At 43.2% G+C, this 25050-nt stretch overlaps 1 protein-coding gene across 4 annotated transcripts in view; it reads left to right on the top strand.

Annotated features, from left to right (window-relative positions):
- Positions 1-25050, top strand: part of RCAN2 (regulator of calcineurin 2) — a 253114-nt gene that overhangs the window by 142759 nt on the left and 85305 nt on the right. Inside the window, exon 1 of one of the 4 annotated variants that reach the window (XM_014734471.3) lies at positions 12513-13534. The exons of the other annotated variants lie outside the window; for them this stretch is intronic. Coding sequence (XP_014589957.1) covers positions 13448-13534 — 87 coding nt within the window. The 5' untranslated portion in view covers positions 12513-13447. Of the gene's footprint in view, positions 1-12512; positions 13535-25050 lie in introns of those variants that run through there. 4 annotated transcript variants of the gene reach the window in all.

Here is a 25050-nt window from a genome sequence, read left to right as displayed (position 1 = left end):
TCCAAAGATCAGTCTGATGAAGAGAAATGAGGGGCTGCAGGGGGTGCTTATGGGCCAGGGCTGAAAGTGGCATACGTTAATTGCGTTCTCACTCCATTAACTAGAACTCAGTCAGAGGATCCCTCTTGGACTGGGAACTGTAGCCCTGATTGGGAAACCACTTTCCAGAAACAGTTGTCTACTATGGAAGGGGCACAACCTTCCGTGGCCATGCTTCTTAGTTCTTCCAGTATAAATCTTCAGGATTGTCAAAGCTTGAAGAATTAAGGAATAGGGCGGTAACATAGGAGATTTCATGCTAAGTACCAAAGACTAAAGCAAATGGAACTGCTACTAGGGTAGAATGGCTCAGAAATAGTCCATTCATGAAAAGAAGTGGGGATGACATTAGCTTGTCTTGTCTTTCACTCATGCATTCTTTCATTCATTTATCAGACATTACCTTGAGTACTTGCTTTATGCCTGGCACTGTGCTAAGTGCTGAGGATATAATAAAACACTTAAATCATAAAGTGAGGTAAGAGCTGTAATGGATTTATCTGCATTATGTATGTGGAAGTAATATGCATTGTGTTAGTGGAGGCTGGCCTTCCAATAAGGTAGCACAGGAAACTCCCAAATAGACTTAGAGGTCTATTTGCCCATTGGATTTCTAAGATTTCCTTACTGTAATCCTTTGCATATATGTCGCCACTGGTTCCAACTTTGCACTCCACTCTCATGGATAGTAATGTGATTGTGTTTCCTTAGTAGAAACATCTCTGTGGCCACAGATTCAATAGCAGTGAAATTAGAGGTAAGAAGAGTCAAGAGGCTACTGTTATAGGCTTCATGGGTTCATTCTTCCTATGGAACAAAATTGAAATTCCTCCCCATAACTCGCAAAGCTCTTCATGATCAGGCCCTTCCTAACCGTCTAGCTGCATTTTCCATTACTCCCCACCCCTAATCCCTGACTGCACCTGGGAATTTCTGCAATGTTAGGCTACTCATAGTTTTTCATACTTTAGCACATCATGCCTTGCCCCTGCCTTCGCTTAAAATGTCATCTCCCTACTTGTCTGCCCATCTAGAAGACTAGAAGGTCACTTACCTTTCCAGGTTCAGCAAAATGTTCTTTCCTCAGGGAAACTTTCTCTAATGCACCCCCTCTATGGCAAACTTAGATAGTCCTTATCCTATGCTCATACTACATTTTGTACCAACAACGTTTATAGTAAATATAATTTATACTAAATATTATCATATCTTGTCATATGATAATTCTTTACTTCCTTTTACCATGATCTCCTTGAGGAAAGGGGTGGAGACTTGCCATCTTTCTATGGCTAGTGCCTCACTGTGTACTGGTTACATAGTGTATTCAATAAATAATCATTGAATGGATGAATGAATGATTGAGTTCCAACTGTAGGAGACAACTCATGAAAAGCAGAGCACTTTTGATAATGTGGCATGTACTAAAAGTTCAGTTTGTTTGGAGAATAGGAGGTGTGCAGAGAAGCAGTAAGAACAAAATGGTTGGAGAAGTAGATTGGTATCACTATATTAAAAAAACAAACAAACAAAAAACCTTTTAATTCTACAGCAGTGGGAAAGCTATGGTGTCTGAGCCAGAGGAGTGATATCATCAGAAGCAGTTTCATAAGGATGAATCTGGTGGTACTGCATCTGGCAGGGAGGCAGAGTGGATAGGAGGCTGATCATGGACCTTTGTTATTTCTGAGCTGTTCAGCATCCTTACATCATTCTTTCTTGGGGAAGTCTCCCATCCATGACCCTTGGTGAGGCTGCCACCTGCCACTAAGAGGCCATGGAAACCAAAATTTCCCTAAGCAGATCTCCTGGCAGTTGGGTTGGGGTACATAACTCAGGCTTGACCAACTGGACACCACACTCAGAACTTTGACTCCAGAGAGTGTTACACAAAGTTATGAGAATAGCTCAAGATTACTTATGGCAGCAGCAGAGGAGAGATGAGTCTGATGGTTCTGGGTCCCAGGGGTAGTGTCCTACCTACGTTGGTTACTATAACATCACCTTGGGGGTTATCTTCTGCAGTTTAGACTCTCTTGGTTCCTACCTAGTTTCTGAAGTGGTTTCTCAAAATTCTTGTCAATTCTGTAAGAGCTACTTGATAAGTTCCTAATGCTACTTTCCTACTAGATAGCCAAGAGCAGGTCCTATCATTTGCAAACAAGAACTCTGACAGGTATAGAATTGAAACAGTGGTGGACATTGGTGGATGCCTGCCCAGCATCCATTCCCCTCCTAACTCAGATTCTTAGTTGCATATCCACCCATTCTCATGTAACCTATGTACTTCAGGAAAAACCGACACCACTCCTTGCTGGAGGCATGGGTTCAGGTTGGCTTAAGCCAATCAGCCCATTCCATATTCCAGCCACAGTCATGTCCAGAGGTGAACAGGTGACCTAAGTGGGCCAGTTGTGGAACGAAATGGGGCAGTGGTTGCTACTGACAGGCATCCTGGGAATCAGCCTAAGAATGACACTGACCTTCAGAACACAGAGTCAGAGAGACAGGGCTTTTTGACAACCTCATTGAGCCTCTGGATCAGCCACCCCTGACCCTGGTGTGCCAGTGGAAGGAGTCAAAGATGGCTGAGGTTATGATGCAAGGTGACCGGGTGGAAGGTATTGTCACAATTGAAACAGGGAGCACAGGAAGAGTCGTAGGCTGGGGGAAAGGTTAGAAGTTCAGGTCCAAAAATGGTACATTTGCTTTTCCAGAAGTATTTTTGTGTTTCATAATTCTTTAATTTCAAATAAAGAGTTAGACTCATCAAATACTTTCATGTATTTACACCTCAAACGAAAATCTAGTCCTTTTGAGAAGAGAGTAGAAATATTTGCATAGAATGACCCCCATCCATTGATTTGGGTGCTGTTTTTCCCATGCTGTAGGCTTTAGCATGAGAAGGAGAGCCAGGTAGGGTGAAAGGGAATCTCTTTCTAGTTTGACTAGTCAGAGCTACAACAGTTTTGCAATAATTCCATCCCTAATTAATACCTATAAAGACTAATACCTATTACCTAAGTCATAATCTCAGTTTTTACCCTTACGCTTGTTTTTTGCTTTTTTGCTACTATAAAGATTAATGATATTAGCTAAAGATTGAATTGAACAAATGCAGACGTGTTTGTCATGGATGTATAAAACTGATCAGAATTTAATCTTGTCACCTGCATAACTAACTTATTTCAGATAAAGTTACCACTGTCTACCCAGGCTGGGAACTTTAAATCTCCTTCCCTCCCTGCCTCACCTTCCCCTTTTTCTGGTACCTCCAACCTGCCTCCCTCCTCACTTCACTCCCCGTCCCCAGACCATTACCTGGACAGCCAATTAATTGTTCCATCCTGAACATTCTATCTCCATAGTGTTTCTCATATCCATTCCTTCCCTTTTGTTACTATTGCATCTCCATAATCCAGCCCCTCAGTGCTTCTGGCAAGAGCTTGGAATTACCGAAATTTACAATCCTTCCCTACTCCCATTCAACCTAGTGCACATAATCTTCCAATAGATCCGGTACCTCCCTGAGTGAAATATAATCACCCTTCGCCCTGTCACTCAAAGTCCTCATCTATGTAGCCACAACCCTCCCTTCCAATCTTACAACTCACCCTTGCCCTGCTCAGACTTTCTATCCCAACTAAATGGGCTGTTCACTGGTCTTTAAACAAACCGCTAACTTTGCTCATAAGACCTTGATCCATCTCAGTTCTACCCAGCATCCATGTCAAATACCTTCCTCTTCTATTGAAAGCTTTTTGATTTTGCAGGTAATAGAGGCATCTTTCGTCTCTTTAAGAAATCCACCCTTGTTATTGGCACCATCTTCTCCTCGGAGATAAGACTTTGAAACCTTAACTGTGCAACGCCTCCCTCCCTGCCCCTGAAACCCCCAGCCCCAGGCTAGTCACTGGGTTCTCTCTTGTATTTCTACAATGTCAGCTGCATTGCCCATTGCCTAATTCACTCCCTCATTGCCGCTGGTTTAGATAATTCAATCAAAAAGTGCAGCCATGTTGATTTCTACCCTCCTAAATTTCCTTTGAGATGTCAGTTTCCTTCCCTCCTGCCTTTGTTAGTTTCCAATCCAACCTTCACATCACCACTGGAACCCTGTCCAAAGTTCAGATGTGTTGACATTTTCCTCCAGAACATTAAAGTTTGTATAGCAGAGAGGTTAAGAGTTCACACCTTGGAGACCAGCCTTTTGGATTTAACGAGCTCTACCACTTTTCAGCTACTCAGCTTTGGGCAAATTACTTCCTCATCTCTAAATGGGGCCTATTGTGAAGTTTAAATAACCTAATGCTTATGAATATTTGCAGAGTGACTTCACAAGGTTAGCCCTAAGTAAATGGTAATGTGAAGGATAATAAATGCCAAGTTTCAAATGAGACACAATAAAATAGTAAATATGACATTCCAAACAGAGGTAGGGATCAGATTTTCAAAGCAGGTGGCCTAAAACTAGTTAGCTCTAAAACCTATAGGAGGGGTTAGGAGGGTGAAGCAAATGGAAATGGAAAGAAGATTCTTTGAGGAATTTTCTGTGCAAAAATCCATCCTGGGACTCCTGCTGTTACCTCCAGAGGGACGTTTAGGATGGTGCCAGCTCCTTCACCTCAAGTCTAATTGAGGGGAGAGTGGAGTTTCCATGGGATAATTTGGAGACCTAAATATGTGGCTCCTGATGAATGACTCCCACTTTATTGTTCCCTGGTACTTAATCTAGGGCTGTGTGTTTGTATGTTTGTGTGTATGTTAGCCAGCACTTTTTTGGTTGTTAGTGACAGAAAAAATATCTGAATTAGCTTGGGGGAAAAGGGAGGTATTGGTGAGATAATACCAGAATATTTAACACACCCAAGGGAAGAGTTGAATAAGGAGACCCATGGAAGGACAGTGTGCCCCAGGCCTCAGGAGCAACTGGAAATATGGATTCCAATGCTTCCAAGACTTCCTTTCTCTACTTTTTCTTTCTATTTCTGTCTGAATTTGGCTTGATGGTGGAAAAAACATGGCCAGCAACAGTCCCGAGCTTCTGGCACCACAGGGCACTGGCGCTCCTGACCCAGTTTTAGTTTGGAAAATCCTCACAAGGACTCTGACTGGCTTGGCCTGGTCAGAGCCACCCCCCGATGAAGCTCAGTTGCCAGAGAATTCGATGCGCAGACGACAGGGGTGCTAAGCAGACACTCTATTTATTTGCATCCCTGTAATTTTTCAAGTATGTCAGCCTCTTAAGCATAGCACTGTCCGGTATAAAATGCACCATTCGATTCAGATGTGGAGGGTGGAAGGGGGAAGTGTGTCTTCCTGAAGGCTGGATCAAGGCAGGGATAAAACCCCAGGAACTGGGGAGGAGGGTAAGGCAAAGAAGAAATTACAATAGCTTCTTCGGAGTGCCACTCGGGGATTAGCTGAAGATATCTGTGGGGCCTCAGTGGGTGCTGGCCGGGCACTGATGGAACGACAGTCCCTGAGTCTGACTGAGGGCATTGCAGTGCCACTTAGTGTGGGATTTCTGCAGAATGGGGCAGTTTGCATTCTGTGTCCCCTTTTAATGTCCCTCGCACTTCTTACAGACCTCCCCCGCCCCTACCTCACCGTCCACATTGCCCAGTGACCGGAGGCACCTTCATTTGCCTCACCCTCCCTTCTCAGGTTCACTCTTCTTTACCGGGACCTATTATATGCACTTATTTCTTGTCCTTGTCCCAGGCAGCGTCTGTTCTTAGCTGTCTCTCAGAGCAAAATGATGCCATTCATTCAATTATTCATTCACCCAACACACATTCACTGAGCTCTTGCTGTGTGGCAGGCCCCATTGTTGGCGCTTGGGGACCCCGCAGTGAACAAGGTAGGGGAGCCGTGCCACCATGGAGCTGGCATTCCAATGGGAGAGAGAGACAGAAAGTATACAAATAGATATATAACATCAGTCAGTGATGAGTGCTTTGAGGAGAAATAAAACGGAGCAAGGAGATAGCGAAAAGGGTGCTACTTAGATAGGCTGAGTGGGGCAGGCTTCTCTGAGGGGATGCATTTGAACAGAGACCTGAAAGTTATGGAGGAGTGAGCCCTGCTAAGACTGGGGAATGGCATTCCAGGCAAGGGAACTGCGAGTTCAAGAGCCTGAGGTGAGAATGTATTTGGCATTTGATGACTGGACCAAAATGGGGTATTGGAGAGGAAGAAATGCAAATGGTTCTTAACCATATGAACAGATGTTCCACCTTGCTCACAATAAGCGTAATGCAGACTTGAACTCATTGAGAACTGTCAGTGTGTGTTTGGGACATTTTGCTTGCTCAGGTCAGAAGCAGAATCTAAACAAGCTGGAGAAAAGATAGGGAGGTATTGATTGGGCCAGTGCTGGGCTGGGTCACATATAGAAAGACCTTAAATGTGCCCATAATAAGAGAAATGCAAATCAAAGCTCCATGGAGATAACCACATCTCACTCACCAGGTGGGCACATGGCCAACCCGGTCTGCAGCACATGCTACTGGGAGACACACTTTCTCATAAATTGCTGTGGGGAAGCCAAATGGTACACCCCTGTGGAGGAGAGTTTGGCTGGATCTAGCAAAATTATATATCCAGTTGCCTTTTAACCCAGCAATCCACTTCTATAATCTGTCCCAAAGATACAATAACAAAATATGAAAAAGCATGAGCAAAGTCTGTCCATTGCTGCACTATTTAATAGTAAAAGACTGGAAACAACCCAGATGCTCACCAATGGGGGCCTGCTTGCACAAACTTGGTAAAGCCACATAGTGGAATACTATACAGCTATAAAAAGGAATAGGAATATTGCTACATATTACTATGGAATGATCCCTAGGGTCATGTTTTTTAGTGATAAAAGCAAGAAAAACGAAAGTGTGCAAAGCATCCTATCATTTGTCTAAGAAAAGGAGGGAAAATAAAATACATATTTATTTGTTAGTGTTTTTTTAAAAGAAAGAAAGGATAAACAATAAAGATGAAATAACAGTAACCTGTATGGGAGGGAGGAAGGGAATGGGGTGGAGGAGACTGGGATAGAAGCTAGATTTCTTTGTAGATTTGTAGTTTTGATTTTTGAAATATGTAATATTTTTTATAATTGTAAAACAAAATTAAATTTAATGGGAAAGGCCATCCTTATGAATCAAAAGATTTTACTTTTGAAAAAAGTGAACAAATTTAGAAACAAATGAACCTTAAAAAGTAAATGTTTCTAAAAGTAAAGATATTAGAAACCAATGAACCTAACTTGGTATCCAGTTGGTGGAACAGAGGAACTATTCCGCATGACTCTGAAAAGCAGTAATTTGTAGCTCCTTTATGGGATGTACTCAAAGGACTAAAAGAACTGGGGGAAAAAATCTTCAATTGTTGCTGGTAGTATTAATAGTGTGATTCTGAGGCTGCTGTGCGTATAGTGTGGGATAAGGCAAATGAGCAATTATGTTGCTGGTAAGGACCAAAATACTCCGTGTGGCAGAAAGGAGATACAGACTGATGAGACTACAAGACAAATGAGTTTCAGCAAAAACAGTGTAGTCCTGGATTTTAATTGGAATTATCAGTCTGAACTCATGATGTATGTTATCTTAAAATATATTTGTATATTTCTTAGCTCTGTCCACTAAAAAGGCTTATAAACAAGAACCAACCCAGTGCCAAGAACACCTCTAAGTATACGGATTATGATCTTAAAATTTGATGAAATACTTACTGAGTAGAACTGGGGCTCCTTGGAGAAATGGCTGATTCCTTATCTGGGGCAGGAAATGGACAGGATGAGGCTGGAACATCTTGTCATGCCAGAAGGCGAGGTAGCCCTCAAGGGTTACTGAGATTGTGTCAAAAGGACGCAGAAGCCAACCTGATTAGACTCTCACTAGCAGTTTAAGCATCCCTAAGAGGAAACTACAGTGGATTTAAACCCATCAAATATGTTTAATCCTTGAGTTCATAATGATACTTAAAAAAGAAAAAAACCTCAATGATCTTCTTTGAAAGATAATAGGGAAACAAATCATTAAAAAAAAAACTAGCTAATAAAGGAAAAGCATCAAGTGTGTATTTTGCCCATCTTACAAAAATGTAGCTCAGGATAACTACGTAATGGATGAAAAGCAGTCCCTCTTAATGAAAGTATTCCAAGAATAAGAGAAGAAGGAATCCCATCATTTTGCAACTCCTGATGAGAGAATGAATCTAGGCATTGAGCATGAAAGCTCTAATAGCACAAAAGTCAGACAGCCAGACATTACGCTCCCCTCATGGAAGGACACAGCACCATCTGTGAAGGAGTCTTGACAAACCTAAATCTGTCAATCCTCTGGATCTAACTAGCAGGAACTACAGGAAGCAGAGAAACCAGTTAAACAACACTATGTGGAATTCATCAAGAAAAATCCAGACTGGGGAAAATTCTAAAGGACAAATGGCATGGTTTCACTCTCAACAACGCAAACTGCGAGGAGCAAAAGAGAAGAGATGGAGGAGGCTCTACAGATTATAAGAGACATGGAGACACGCCAGTGTGGAACCAGAGTTAAATAAATAAATTGTTGAACAAAGGAAGGATGGAAGGAAGGAAGGGACAACAGGGTGGGACCAGGGAGGGGATGGGGACAAAAGAGAGCATTTGTAGTACAGTTGGAGAAATGTGGACACTGGCAGGATATTTGATGGTCCTGAGGAATTATTTTTGCTTTCTGGGGTGAGTGATGACAGGTATTATGATTTCAAAAGAGGAGCCCTTGTCCTTTAGAGATATATACTGAAATCTTTACAGATGAAATGATATGTTGTCAGACGTGCTTCAAAATAACTTATGGTGAGTGTGAGAGTGGTGGGGGACGTGGAGCAGTGGTTCTCAGACTTGAGCCCCCATCAGAATCACCTGGAGGGCTTGTTAAACTATAGATACCAGGCCCACCTCCAGAGGTTCTGATTCAGCCTTGGCTGTGGCCCAAGAACTTGCCTCTCTAAGAAGTTCCCAGGTGGCGTTGACGCTGCTGATCTGGGGACCACACTCTGAGACCCACTGGCAAAGAGGAAGCAAGATTGGTCCCAGTTTATTCTTGCACCTGAGTGGTGGGTACATGAAAGCTCATTACGGTATTCTCCCTACTGCTGAATATATTCAAAATTTTCTATAATAAACATTAAAAACAAACTTAAGTGATCCAGAAAGACACGTGGAAGGAGCAAAGGCTTTGACAACCCATGGTTGTAATGGGAGCATCTATGCTCATTAGCACAGCAGACATGGCTGCTGCCTCTGGGATTGAAAGGTCCACGTGTCCTCCTGCCCACTTGGGGGTGAGTGCATCAGCTCAGCCGTCAATCCTCTTAGAGAGCTGCCTGGCCTGAGGAGAAGGGATGTGGTCTTTAAGGGATCTGCGTCATGTTGCATCCATTTCCTTAATGTGGTCAGTCATTGGAAGAGCAGTGGTTTGGATGAATCCTAAGATTTTCTGGCCACTTCGACTGGGAAGAGTGCTCTTGAGCAGAGCTGTGCCAGGGCTCAGCTGTCAGGGATGGGTGTGATTCCTGAACTCATATGCCCATGTATCCTCCAGCTAGAACCTTCTTGAAACTCCCAGGTCAGGAGACACCTCTGTTGGTTTGAGTCCTTCTACTTGCCTTTTAAGATTCATTTATTTATTTATCCATGCATCCTTCAGATATTTCTTTGAGAACCCTCTAGACGTCAGATGCTCTTCCAACCCCTGAGGATACAGCAGGCAACAGAATAGGCGCATTTCTCTGCTTTTGTAGAGATTAAATTCTAGGTGGAGAAACACTCAATAAACGAGAAAAGAATAAGCGAACAGGGTCATTTCAGAGAGTGAAAGTACTGTGAATAAAATTAAAGTGAAGATGCTGGGTTAGGGATTGATGCTGTGCACGCGTGTGCGTGCATACACGCATGCGTACACGTATTTTATTTTAGGTGATCAGGGAAGACTTCTCCAAGGAGATGATATCAGAGCTGGATGATAAGAAGGAGCCAGCTGTGAAGAGATCTGGATATTTTCAGACAGAGGCAATAGCAAGTGCAAAGTCCCTGAGTTGAGAAAAAGTTTGGCATTTTCTTGGAATGCCGAGAAGTCTAGTGGATCTGGGACGTACAGCAAAGAGAAAAATGGTATGAGACGAGATGGGAGAGGAGGCAGGAGGCAGGAGCCTTGGAGCCTCACTTATATACACACCCCAGACCCACCAAGGCTGCCAGTCATCCCCCAGCTAAAAAAGGTACATTCTATCTAGAGAAACAAGACACTATTTTAACAGGGAAATGCCCTACGGGCTCTGATCTATAAGAAAATGAGTATTTGGTATAGGCAACTGAATTGTACTGTAAAGCCAATTTGTTGAACCAACCTATTAAAAGTCCAGTAATTTTATTTCAGAATCACTATATACTCTCAATGGCTAAAATTCCACTCTAAAAACACTGTTAACTTAAAGCTCAGTCTCCTGTTAAAATACGGATTCTTCTGGGATGGGCAGTACTATGGGTTTTTGGTCATTTAATGCTAACATAAACGAATTGAGAGCCATGTCCTTGAAAAGATATTTTAAAAGAGGAAAGCATAAAGTTAGTGGTTCTTGAGTACAGGAAGGACGTTCCAGGGCAGAAACAAATCAGAAAGGAGAAACTGAGGATGCATCAGAAAAAACTACCGTTTTAAAATTTCGCATGGGGCTCTGCTTCCTGCCTAGACTAATGTCCTCCTGCCGAGAATTCTCATAGCAGGGCTCTTGGTCTTGAACTAACACATGTGTATCCTTTATAGCTCTTTCCTGGACAGAATGTGTGAAATAATTCACAGAGCTTTTAGGTAAAGAGAGCAAGGATTAGATTGAGTCGTCCCTGCTGTCCTTGATCCGCTCTAGACACACGTGCTGGACTTCACCTCTGCGGAGGAACCATCCCTGATAGGGTGCAAGGTTTCCATGACTATGAAACACTGCCGGCTGGAGACAGCTCAAATGGCCGGCGCCAACAGATTATAGTCTGTCCGATGAGAGTCCTTTCCCAACTCTGCATTCGGTACCCTGATATTGGTTGCCTGCAATCAGCCACGATGAGCATATTTACACCACAGAAATCAGCAAATGCCACACATCGGGCTTCTCTTTCTAGAGAGCTGATTGTTAAACATTTACCAGCATGCCGCTGCTGTGAAACCTTAAGAAAGTAAATTTTAGGATATGCTGTGGCTTATGAAAAAATAGCCATTTCTTTGTTTTGCCCCTTGAACAGATGTCAGTGGTATTCAAAATTGTATTCGTCCTTGTGTATACTTTATATTTTAGCTCTATTTATGTATCTGTGACCCAGTTTACTTTCTCGGAAACTTTGCCTGGTGTTCCATGGTTGGCCGGATACACACTGAGGGCCCCTCGAGATGTTGAGTCACCTGGCTGTTGCTGCCTTGTCTTCCCCTGGCTCCAGTTAAATTTAACCTTCAATGTGCCTAACTCTTCAAATACCCTATTCTTTCTTTTCTCTGGACAGTTCTAGTCTGCTGCCCTTATCTGAAGGGCTCTCCTCACCCCTTCGCTGTCTGGCAAAGTCTTACCCATGTTTCAAGTTCAGAGCAGAGGCCATGTCCTTCTCCTTGAGGCTCTTTTGCCATGGCTCCCTTCAGCATCCACTGCTCTTTCTCCAGTGCTCCCACCGGATGCTGTCTGTACCTCCTCAGCCACCATCACCACTGCCTCGTTGTATAGGTGTTTATCTCATGTCTTATCTCCTCCTCTGCATTTTAAGCCCCTTGAGGATGGTGAATTTTGCTTATTCATCATTTTATCTTAAAGAGCATCTGGTACAGAACTTTGCACATAGTCATCACTCACTAAGTATTAGGTGAATTATCCGCACATATGACTTCGTATTCCCCGCAGTGCCACACACGCTCACACACAGTTTCATCAGTCTAAATATTTTTACTTGTGGGCTGATTTCATTTAGCATGGGAAATGTCTTGCTGAAGGGGAACACTAGGCTCGAATGTAGTCCAATGAGGACCAACCATGAAACTTGCACCCTCAGTCTGAAATGTCTCCTTTCTCAGCTGCATGCACTACTGGCCCACTTTGTCCAATTGTGCGCTAGAGGGGGGCCAATCTGTTACAAATCATAACGCTCCGATGGCCACTGAAGATGCAACTGTGTCTTACTGGGGATAGATCCTGCTAGAATGTTAGTGAGTTCTCCTGGGGCTTTTATAGCTAAGGGTAAAATAAAACTCATCTGATACTTTTCCTTTGTTTTCTCCAACTGTGAAAGAAGGCTATTCCTGTTTTGTTTGATTCATTCATTAAACAATTATTGCCCTCTTGTGCCAGGCACTCTGCTAAAGGCTCAGGATACAAAGGTGAAATATCCACGGTCCTGCCCTTCAGAGAGTCACAAACAGGAAAAGAGACTGGCAAAGCCATGTGCTCAAAGTCTCAGGCGAGAGAGAGCCCCGAGGCTCTGACAATGACCCATGTCAGTGTGTTTGCCCATTAGACTCTGCCATCTGTTCCCACGTGAGATGTTTGTATAACTCCTTTCCACGGGCTGGCTTTTGGTTTGAATGACCTTGGGGACAGCCTGAAATCCCCAGCCTGAAAGAGTGCTTTTAGAGTGACTGGCCCACACTTATGTGCTTCAAATAGAATTTCACAAACCTCTAATTATCTCCTCTTACCAGCCTGCCTAAATGACTGACGACCAGCTCTTTAGTCACTCCAAGAAATGGATTTCTATTCAGCCCGTGCCTGGGTTGCATTAGGATGCCCGGAACATGTGTAACTCGTCCGACCGGCACCAGGCAATTAACAGAAGCCAAGCAATTTGCAAAAGGTCTCAACTTCCTGCTCATCCCCGAGGCAGAAAATTGTCACACCTTAACCTCAGGAGGTTCATCTGCAGAATTATTTACCCACCCTCCCCAAAGCAGAGCCTTTGGTGTCGGATTCTGCCCCCTGCTTTTTGCAAACATAAGCAGCCGGCTGAAACAACAGCTATGACTCAGTTCCTAGCTAACGCTGCCCGAATTGATTTAGTCTGAGTTCAGATTTAGCACATAATCATGTTCAATTTGCTCCACTGCACTGCCTGGAGATAAAAGGCTTGGGGGAAAAAAAAATAGCTTCAGCCTGTGTCAGTCTTTGTGGTGATGTCATTGCCATGAGAGAGCCGGGCCGTTCCTTACTCTGCCGTTCTGCCTCAGACGCGGCGGGCTGCGTGCGTGCAGCCGAGAGAGGGCTCCAGGTGCCCAGCTCCGGCGATCCTTGGGCGGGCAGCATCCAGGCCGGCCACGGCAGCATCCCCCCGGAGGCTATTCCCGTCACGCACGACTCGGAGGTTGCCTAACTCTTTACTGAAAATTCAGGAGGGGGAATGCCAGCCCCTAGCATGGACTGTGATGTTTCCACTCTGGTTGCCTGCGTGGTGGATGTCGAGGTCTTTACCAATCAGGAGGTTAAGGTATGCACCTGCAATCTTATTTTTCATTGCTGTTGTTCCTGAAGCTGCTTGACAGAGCCTTTTTCGCTTAAGGAAGCAAGACTTTGGTTAATAGTGTTCAGTTCACAGTCTGCGCTAGGAATGCATGGGGTGAGTGCGTGGCTGTATTAATTAGAATAAGTTAGCAGAGGGACCGGCACATTAATTTTGAGTGTGATAAGGTCTACCGTTGTCTGTTTTTTCTTGCCTTTTCTGTTAGGTGATTCCCAGTCATCTCTTTCACAGCAGACATGTTTTTATAGTCTCGTATCTCTGTCAATAAAGGACAATTTGCCAGTCTTTAATGTTGAGAGGGGTTTTAAATCAATGATTAAATGAAGAAAGTGCACATAGTAAAGATCGCGCCTAAGACATCCCAATCGTGGGACAGTAACCCCTTCGTGGCATGTCACTAAAGTACACCGTGATATGGTCTTCAAATTGAACAAAAGCTGTTCTACAGATAGCAGTTTCATCTCCAGCTCTCTGGAAATCGAAGTTGGAGAGCAGCTGCCTAAATTGTCTTTGTCAGGTGAAGGAATCAAGTCATTTTCCCTGAGCGGTTGTCCATAAAAAAAGTTCAGGCATAAATAAATTTAGCATCTTAAGACTTAGTAGTCCAGGGCGCTGGTCCTCACTGAGTGTCTGCAGTAATTGTCTAATTGTCGTGGGTAATCGTCCCCTGATGATATTCATGCTCTTTTCTTTTTTTCCATTTGGTTTTATATTATGAAAAAGATTCCATGCCTGTCAAACGGGAACTTTGATTTCTTCTCTCATATTTAAAATAAAAACCAGCAGAAGCTTTTTATTTAAACAGTTCACACACACACAAAAAGGACAGTTGGCCATTGTGTGATGAGAGAAAGAAAAGGGGAATTACATTGCGTAATCATTTTCCACCCTCGCCTTAGTCTTTACTTAAAGGAAGATCCTGAATTCTTTATGTTTGGTGTGCAAGTGACACCTGGGTGCTTCCCAGGTGGGATTTGTGTGTTCACTAGCCTAACACATGGCTCTGTCATTCAAGATTGTGGTTTTGAACACTCTTTTGAAATGGGTTCAAGAAGCCAGTTTGTTCTTCCTGCATATTTTAAATGTGTGGCCCCGTGCTTACCGGTTCTTATGCCAGTACTGTGGATGTGTCTACCACCTGTCATATTGAGGTTCCAAAAATTAGAATATAATGGTTTAGCGCTGCCTATGGTTGCGTCCGGAATGGAGACATGTGTGCAGAGACCCACAGCCTGCTGGTCACCCCTGCCATAGCACTCCAGAAGGGACAGCAGTCATCAAAGCCCCTCCAGTTTAAAACCAGTTCAAAGTCTGGCATGGGTAACTGGGCAGAGAGACATCTTCCAGCAGCTGCTGGAACAGAAGTATGTATACGTAAAGTAAAACTTACTAGTTTCCTTCTGTCCTTACAGCTCTCTGTTGATTACGTGCTTGCCCTGCAAACGTCATAAAATAATCTAAACTTTTTCGGTCCAGGAAGCGATAGTGATAAAATATTTATGAGGCATCTGCAATATGGCAGGCATCGTGCTTATACAGGAAGGACTTTGAAATATGCTTATGTGACGTATGTATCTGTAATGTAGGCATAAAAATAACCACTTGCCCAATATTTCTTGAAGACAGAGAGTGTTTTGTGGAATTAAGGGGACACAAAATCCTTACAGCTGGTTGAACCTGAGTGGTTGGGATGGCTTCGCGAAGAAACTGGTACTTGGATTCAAAGCCGAGGGGGTTTTGATCCAGAGAGAGGGGAGGCACGGGGCTGGGCAGGCACTCCACTTTGCAGTAAAGTGAGTCAGTGCGTTGGACTGCAGGAGGCTCTCTGAGAGAGGCTGGGGAGGAAACAGGGGAAGGAGGTGAGTCAGGGCTGGATTCGGAAGCAGCTGACGCTGTGCATCAGAAATGGATGGGGTTTTCGGGGAAGACTCCCACCAGAAAGATGCATTCTATGTCCTTACTGCTAAAGGGCTCTGAGTCACTCTGGATTTGTTTTTTTAGGACAACTCACTTAATCTTTCCGTGCCTTACTGTTCTCATCTGTAATGTGAGGATAATAGTAGTTCCTACCTCATTGGCTTGGTAGGAGGATTAAAGAAAATTATCTATATAAAATAATTACCATAGTGCCCGACACGTATTTAGGTTCAGTAAGGGTTAGCTATTGCCATGTCATCATTGTCATCTTTTTAGACGTGTTCTGACGGTGATAGGTTACTTTTGCCAGTTTATTGGAATGTCTTAACTCCAGCTGAGTTTACAGTGACAATCCAGGCCACAGAAAGTATTTTCTTTCCCATCTCCCCAAACACACACACACACACACACACATACATGCATGCGCACACACACACACATATGCACATGCACACACACAGCCTAGCAACTTGTAAGGCACAGCCCTTCATTTCACACATTTAATCATTTAATGTAAAACAGTGACATTATTATCAAGCAAAGATCTACTTCCTGTTTATTAAAAAGGGGAAAAATAAACAAATTAAGGTGGGCCAAAGAGGTTTGTTGAGAAAACCTACTTGCCCCTTGTTCAAAAGTGAGTGTTGCACGTTGTCATGAAGAGAGGTTCGAATGTAAAATTCTGGCACCAAAGTTTCTCCAGAGATAAACATTAACTACCAATTTCAGATACACAGTGGAGCCAGGAGTTCCTTTCTTCAAAGTCTCTAATATTACACTGTCAGAGAAGAGGAAGGCACCTGGTGAGGGTTTGTCTCACCTGCCGGCATCCAGCTTGCCTGATCTCAGGCTTTTTTTGCTTTTTACGGACCCTCCCTTTCTACATGCAGCCCCGTGGGAAAGCAGCCACACCAGGGTTTTGAAAGCAGCAGGCACTCTCCACAAATGTAGTGTTTTATTTGAAGGGCGTGGAGGCATATGCAAATCCAGGGTCTTATCGCAACTTAGACAGCCTTATCCTCCTGGTGGATCACACCTGGTTGCACTGGGGACCCTTCAGGGTCCAATGGCCTAAATTTTGCCAAAGCTGCTAGAGCCATAGTACCAAAAAGAGGAGGAAATCAGACAAATGGAGTTCTGCCATTTGTCTTTCTCCAGGAATTCCATTGGTGGTGCTGTGAACTTAGCTGTCTGCTTTATGCTATAAGGATGCTCAGAAAGATGAGGAAATTTGAAGCCCTCAATAGAAGGGAAATGATCTGATGAATTATAGGTTTTGTGTGTGTGTATGTGTGTAGGTGAGTAAGTGTGTGTGAGTGTGTGTGCGTGGTGTTGATTTTTTCCAGTATTCTTCTCATATTTCTGAAAATAGTCTTTTCTCTCCACAAGGAGCCAATCTTTTGGGAAAATGAAAGGGATCCAAACATGGGTAATGAAATTTATATTTCACTTTAGTCTAGTGGTTCTTGAAGCTGATTGCACATTGGTATCCCCTGGAGAGCTTTTAAAAATATTGACGATGCCCAGGCCCCATGCCCAGAGCTTCTAACGTGGCTGGTCTGAATGGAGCCTGGGCATAGATTATCAAATAAAGTCAGTGTCTTATCTCTTCTCGGCACAAGTGGGTACAGGTGAGGTCAGTCAAGAATCCCCTAGAGTAACCTCTGCTTGGACACTTGGATCTGTATCCCCAAGATGAAGACTCGATGTCTGCAGTTTTAGAAGGAATGTCTCTGAGCTGTCAGAAATGTTGAGACTCACCTGATGCTTTCTGACCAGTTCACCACACCTGTGGGTCTTCTAACTGGCTCCAAGCTGACAGTAAACACTACTTTCTACTGCTGGCCACCTTTGGTAGCCTTCTCAGAGCTGCAGAGACGGCCTAAAGCAGCGTCCCCCCTCCTCCAGGGGACATCCAAGCCTGGGGCTGCCCCTTTTCTGCAATGGGAGCTTCCATACAGAAGAGGCATGGATGCCTCCTCTCTGCGCTGGAGGGTGCCTCTTTCACATCTTGGGGATTCAGTGTTATCTACAAGGGCATCCACATAGGTGACAGGGGACTCACAAACCTCCTTTCTGCTCACTAGGACAGACAGGAAACGTGCCAAGTCTTATAAGAAGAGCAGAAGTTTCAAAGACCTTTGGAACTAGAGATTCATTCATTCATTCAAAAACATGTGTGTGGTGCACTTAACTACTTACCAGGCAGTGCTGTCTGCACTGGGAGATGGACAAGACAGACATCCCTGCCCTCATGGAGTGTGCTATCTAACACAAGAGGCAGACAGGGAACTGGTAAACAAAGAAATGTATACTGTAATTTCAGTAGCCAGAAAGGCTATGAAGAAAAATGGAGCAGAATGAGGGCCTCGGAGGAGGCCTTGCCATGGCGGCCCTTCAGACTCCAATTTCCTAAATTTTGCCAAAGCTGCTAGATCAATAGTACCAAAAGGAGGAGGAAATGGGCCAATGGAGTTCCACCATATCTGTCTTCCTCCAGAAATTCCACGGGCCACTTTTGAATACGTGGCCAGTGGAAACATTTCTGGGAAGGTGACAGTTTATTAAATGTCATTGTCCCAATGTCATTCAGAGATCTAAATGAAGTGAGTGAGAGCGCCATGTGTAGCTCTGAGGGAAAAGCATTGCAGCAGAGGGAATAGTAGATGCAGAGAGAGGCCATCTTATCTGACTTGTTTTTACCCAGCCTCCCACTTAACCTATTTCAATCGTTCATTCATTCAGAGACCTAGTGAGGCTGTCACTATCTTATGCCATAATTTATGTTTTTAGGGATCCTCCTTTTTAGAAATTGTGCTCAAGCTAATTCCCTCATGCTACATATTAAGCCTGTTGGTTCTCTCGGGGGAAGTAGAAACATAAGCAGAAATCTGTTCTCGGCATAATGATTCTTCAGATGCTTGCAATCTTAGGGTTACTATAGGACTTTTGTTTCCCCTTCTGAAAGACCAGGGCCCTTTTAAGGTGACTCATAAGTCCTACTTTCTCTCCTCTGCTTTTGAGGATTTGCCAATATCCTCCCAATCTATGTAACCTTGGGCAAGTCTCTTAACCTATCTGGACACGTGATAATCATGCTGAGAAGAACGCTCGATGCTTTATGTATTTTTTGGTCCTTTTCACACAGTAATATAATGCGACTGACTCATAGTCTTTGTCATGCTGTTGTGTGAGTTATGAAAAAAAAACCCCAGCACATAGAGGCCACTTAGGACAATGAAATCTCTTTGAACCACTGGAAATTTCAAATTACTTGTTTTCTTTGGCAAGAGTCGTAGGAGGAAAAGGATGGAGCAGAGTTAATATGATGCACTTTGCACTCTGCTTTGAGGAGAGAGAAGGGACACAAGCAAATATGTGGGTATTGGGTATTTGGGATTGATCTGGAAGAGGAACTTGTGGGTGTTTGTCGGGAGAGCTGGTCAATCTTCATGCCTATTTCTTACGCTTTTTTGCAAATGCAGTGCTGGGGAGAGGATCTGTGGCCACAACCATGCCCTCCCAGCTCTGCAGAACTCTCAGGCTCTTTCTGCATCTTCAGAAACAATTGTGTTCACTCAGTACCTTCGAAGAGTTTGAGTTGCATATGATTTAATTCTTAAAAATTGAAGCCCTCTAGAGATAGTCATGGGAACTTTTAGTAACCAAATTGTTAAGTTAACAGAAACTCTCATTTTCTATTCAATGACGGTAATAGCGAATCGTCTTTGTAACACATCTCCAGATGATCTTTAGTTTCTGAAAACCAAAAGGGGGTGTGTATGGGGGGGTAGGGAGTGGGGGTGGGGTGGCATGACTGTAATAGATTCCAGACCTCTAGCGAGACAAAAACTTACTCTTTCTCTGATCACAAAATGGACTAGAATTGAGGCCATGTTGAAAATAAATGAATTAATGCAAAAGTGAACATTAGAAATTAACCCTAAAAAATAGTTTAAGAAACTTAGCATTCTTAAATGTGCACTATCGAGCATTTTCTTGCCTCTGAAGAAAGTAGCAAACATCTTCCACAGAGTGGTCAGGAGTAGTTTTCTGCAAGTGACAGATGCTCGCAGAGAAGGGTAACAGGCAGGTTTCTCAGCCACCTGTCCCATTAGGGAACAGACAAGGTACGGTATTTAACTAATGACATTAACGTTAGCAGGAAAGTCAACTAAAAACTTGCTTCTCTGGTTAAAGAGTCTTTTAACTGTGGGAAGGTAAGTGAGAGGCTGACAGTTGCTATCTCTAACCTGAATGGCAGATTTATTTAAAAACAACACAAAACGGCGTCTTCATTAACATTGGTCTCCTAAATAAGCTGATTTTAATGTGACACTCAGAGAGCACTATTTGCATCCTCAGTGGTTCTGTTTGAATCCAACTATCAATAATTTATACTGGCCTGTTTTAGCACTTTCTGATGAAGCTTAGAATTGACAAACTTGACATGTTTAGGCTGTAAGCTTAATAGACATTGCGATCTTGTGGTGGGTAGCCCAGCTTTCCAGGGAAGTCAGAATCTCCAAGCCATGCCTGGGCCAGAATTTCTTTATGTCAAGAGATTGTATCCCTTCCCAGCTCTAAATCTAAGCTGATTCCAAAACACAACTGTAAAAAAAACACTGAGACATCATTTAATGAGAATTTCAAGCAGATAAAAAGTTACATCTTCTCTACTCTATCTAAAATGGAGAATTTTTATTGAAAGTATTTGAGAATAAAATATCCACCAAGTTAGACTTTCCCTAGAAAACATTCACTATATGTGCTTTTATATTCCTCTTTTGGGTAAATATATCCAGGGGGAATCTATATATACACACACACACACATACACACACACATGCATATGAAAATATATGCAGGTATATACTATATATATATATATTTTTTTTCTTCCATGACCATGGAAGATTTTTTTTGTTCTGCTGTGGCCTATCTAACTATTAGACATTGCATGCTCTTAACCATGTCAGGGGATGGAGAACCCAGAGAAGGTTCCTAGCAAAAATATTGGACAATTACTAAACAATTCCCTCAGGGATGGGACTAAGAAATTCACTGCCTTTTCTTTTTATCACTATATACCGAAGGGATGTTTACATACATACAGTCTCGTAGCACCATTAGATTACTCTCTCCGGAATCTAATATACCAGCTCTGAACTAGGAACATTTTTTTAAAGGTTTTCAAAAAGATCTTGACCTTTCAGCTTCCAGAAAGATGACTTCAGCAAATCTATTCTTCTCTGTTAGATTGGACTATGGACCAACGTTCCTCTCTCAAAATAGCATCTTCCTTAATTTTCTACTTGTCCCAATAATAGGATGGTTTGCTGCTTAGTTATGGGATTTTGTTCCCCATCTCTAGCAATTCTGTAGGAATACGTGAGCAGTGTTCATGGTGTGCCCCAGAGATTTGACTTTGTGGGACCATTTACTAAGCTGAGCGTTAAACCATCCCATGTGATGACAAATAATATAAATCCCCAGAGGTATTCATCTCCATGGATCAATATTGCAGGTTATCAACATGGGCCATCTAAAAAATTCCAGCACAACTCTTCCCATTCACTAACTATTTCTTAGTGCCAGGCACATGGCACATACCAGGGACTCCTTGTCATCCACATACTAGCCAAAGGCATCTCTTTATCTCCCCCATTATAAGTAGGTTCCTGATCAGAGAAGTTAAATTTTTGCACAAGATCACACAGCTATTAGTTGGCAGAAGCAGGACGCAAACTGTGCTCTGCTTCACTCCTTCCACTACCGAAATATCCCTAAGGATTCATTAACAAGCCATTAATCAGTTATTGGGGAAAAAAAGATGTAAATCTTAGAAGATAAGACATTGAACTCATATATAACATTTCCTTTAGTGTTCAAAACACTGCTTTTGCTTTCTATTTCCAGAGGTGGTAGTACTGCTTTTGCGTAAATCAGTAGTTGAAATCATTTTACTTTTCTCAGTAAATCTAACAATGTGGCAATTCTAGGTGTAGCATCTGTCTTGGATTTTGTTGTGAAATTTGTTTAAAAGTCTAATTATGCTATCTAGTTGGGGAAAAAAAAAAGTCTGTTGGAAAGCCCAGGGGCTCACCAATACCCTGCTAACACGTGGTGTGACGGCTCCTCCACCTCGTCCCTGCTGTCACCCAACATTTTCCTTTGCCTTGGTGAGGAGTGATCTGTGAAGAACTGTAGAGCAGTGGTGGTGAAGGTGTTAATCAGAAAAATAAGGATATTTTACTTTAGACAGTGCTTTCCAAATTATACAGAGCTCTGCTTTCACCCAGGAGATCTCCAAGGTAAACACGCAATTCGTTAGGGGAAATTCAGATGGGATTTTGTTCACGACCCAACACGAGATCTCGTGCTGTATCTCTTTTGATAGCCTGCATCAATAGTACATCTAAGAGAATTGATTTCATCTTCTGTGACTTCACCGTGCCTTTAGGTATTGACCAAGAAGATCATCTCAGGCCACCGTTCCCAGAACAGGATGGGCCAGCAATGAGCAAACTTAATGATGGCAATAATGTATTGAGCACTTACTGTTTGGCAGGCACTACACAAAGTGCTTTTATTCACTCATTCATTCATTCATTCATCAATATGTTTTTCATGCCGTCCATGTTCAAGGCTTCACACTAGGCTCTGGAGATGAGAGATCGACAGTCCCATTACACACAAAAGCCTGTGCTCTGTCAGTATGCGGTCCTGGCCTTTATTCCACTCAGTTCCATTTTTCCCAAAAAAGACGATGCTGTTTTGACCTCTAAAGAGGCCTCCTTTGCTGACATAGAGCCTGTGAGAAGGAAGCAAGCCCAGCCTCCAAGTTGAATACCCTGGTTGGAATTCTCTATTTGGTCACTTGGCTACTTACTAATTGGGTGACCTTGAGCAAAGAGTCTGAGCTCTCTGTGCCTCATTTTTGGCAATTACAAAATGAAGAAAATAATAGTGCCTACCTCATAGGTTAGTGATGAGGATTCAATGCATTTGAGGATATAAAAAACTTAGCACAGAGGGCCGGCCCAGTGGCATAGTGGTTAAGGTTGCACACTCCATTTCAGCAGCCCAGAGTTTGTGGGTTCAGATCCTGGGCATGGACCTACACACCGTTAATCAAGCCATGCTGTGGCAACATCCCACATACAGAATAGAGGAAGATTGGCACAAGATGTTAGCTCAGGGCCAATCTTCCTCAAGCGAAAAGAGGAAGATTGGCAGCAGATGATGGCTCAGGGCCAATCTTCCTCACCAAACAAACAAAGAAACCACAGTGTCTGGCAGACAGAATGTGCACAAGTAACGTTAGCCTTTATCAACGTCATCATCACTGTGGTTACTAGTAGACTTCTTATATGAGTTTTGAGTTTTCTTGCCAGGGCACTTTACCTTACCTGCCCCTAATTATATCAGACTCTTCCCCAGCAGTTTTCAGTTCATCTTTGCACAAGGGGTGGCAGTGACCTACCTCAGTGACACTCTGAGGTCACAGAACCAGAGTGGAAGCAACTGGCTCAGCAAGGGAGTGAGGAACCACAGACCCAGAGAGCGGCTGGGATGCTGCAGTTCTCAGGCTCTGTCTCTTCCCTTGTTTGTGATGTTCCTTGTCTTTTCCAAGCATCCCTGCGTCAGGGTCTCCTTCAGAGGAGGAGGCAGCAGGAAATGAGGGGTCTGAATAAAGAGGAAGTGTCCTCACTCTGCGGCCACTTCAGGGGAGGGGGCTGAAACCCCAAGGAAGTCACTGATGTTGACTGAGTTATGGAAAGGGAAGCAGCCTGAATAAACCCCCCATCCCCACCTGGCTGAAATGCACATGCCCGGTGGCTCCCATATCACTCAGAATAAAGCCCAAGTCCTTGCTGTGGTCCTCAAGGCCCTTCAGACCTTGCCAATCTCATCTCCTCCATGTATTTCTTCCTCTCACTCAGCTCTGATCACCCTGCTCCCCGCACATGCCAAGCATCCCCTTGAACTTGTGTTCTCTGTGCCCTCTGCCCCGAATGCTCTTCCTCCTGGCGGCCACCTGGCTTGCTCCTCATTTATCATAGAGCTGTGCCCTGACGGCTGAGTCTAAACTAGCACAGCCTGCTGGTCACTCTCCACCCCCTCACCCTGCCTGTTCTTCATCACAGCACAATCCCAAGGTGACATTCTGTGTGTTTATTTGTTGGTCCCTCCCGGAATGCGAGCTTCAGAGCACACGGGCTTTACCCCTTGTCCACAGCTGTGTTTGCAGAGATGGGCACGCAGTAACATGGAGAACATGTGTGTTAACAAACAAACGGTAGACTCCAGTTCTCAGTACCCTTGAACATGCGTTAGACAGACCACCTTCTTTGAAAGGGATGGTCTAGATTTCCTAAACCAAGGCCAGTTTTAACAAGCAGTCCGAGGTAGGTGCATGGCAGAATATAGAGGTTTTAAGGCAAGATGCCCATCAGAGAAAAGAGAGGTTGAACTCAGAACCCCTTTATTTAAAATATATTTAAACATCTCTCTCTGAGCAGGAATTTTAAGTGGAGTTATACGCTGGACTCATTACAGTAATGCTAAACTTATCATTGCAATACTTCCAAAATTGACCTTCACTTCTCATTTCTACTTTGAAACTGTGGAGATAGGTGGGAATTAGATTAATTACCCAAGCTGAGTTCAATTTTTCTTTTGTTTAATAGGCATCTTCCCCTAAAAACTCTGGATTCTCCTTGCACATCTACCTCGGACTGCTTACTAACTTGTATCAGAAAACTAGTAAACTATTCTGTGATGCTTAAAAAAATAAATAAAAACCAAACTAAATGTCCTACTGTTCACTGCCTGAATGGGATAAGCAGGAGATCTGAACTCTTAATGGGCGGGATAGTGGATCGTCTATTTTATATTCTCACTTTGTAAGGAAGTGCTCCATACTTTGCAGTGCTCAGCAAAATAATATTCTATATTTAAATAACCCTTAGCATATTATTAACAATGATCAGCATTTGTGTGAGCCTCAGAAGACCTGAACCCTCTTTCAATGAATGCTTCCTCGTATCACCCCTCAGATGTAAGTGGCAAATATTATTTTCTCAATGAGAAATTCAGGTTAGAATCATTCTCCAAGTTATGTTCCCAATCCATAGAGGAGAGATGAAAGTTTGCTAATTTTTATTTCACATTCTCATTGCTTAGTTCTTGGAGGTGGAACCAAGAAGCAACTTGGTATAACAGTATAGTGGAAAGCAATTTGGTCTTTGGAAGCAAAAAGACCTGAATTCACACTACCTCTTATTTATGACTTTCTTTATGTGTTAAAAAAAAAAAGATACAGATTTAGGTTAAGGGCTGTTGGAATGTAGGTGATCAATGAATTATTACTGATGCCCGTGTCTAGCATTAGTGAGACATCTCTATTCGTCTCGCATTTATCAAACATGATGGAGCTCAAGTTGTGTAGTAGACGCTGCTTCAGGACTTGGGAATTCAGGAGTGGGGACATGCCTCCTGCCCTCCAGGAGTTCATCAGCTGATGGGAGGACTAAAGGGAATAAATAGATATATGGAGTTTA

Source organism: Equus caballus, chromosome 20 (genome assembly GCF_041296265.1).
Source record: "Equus caballus isolate H_3958 breed thoroughbred chromosome 20, TB-T2T, whole genome shotgun sequence".
Classification (NCBI taxonomy): Eukaryota; Metazoa; Chordata; class Mammalia; order Perissodactyla; family Equidae; genus Equus; species Equus caballus.
Note: the sequence above shows the minus strand (reverse complement) of the source record. Positions and strands in the feature narration are given on the sequence as shown.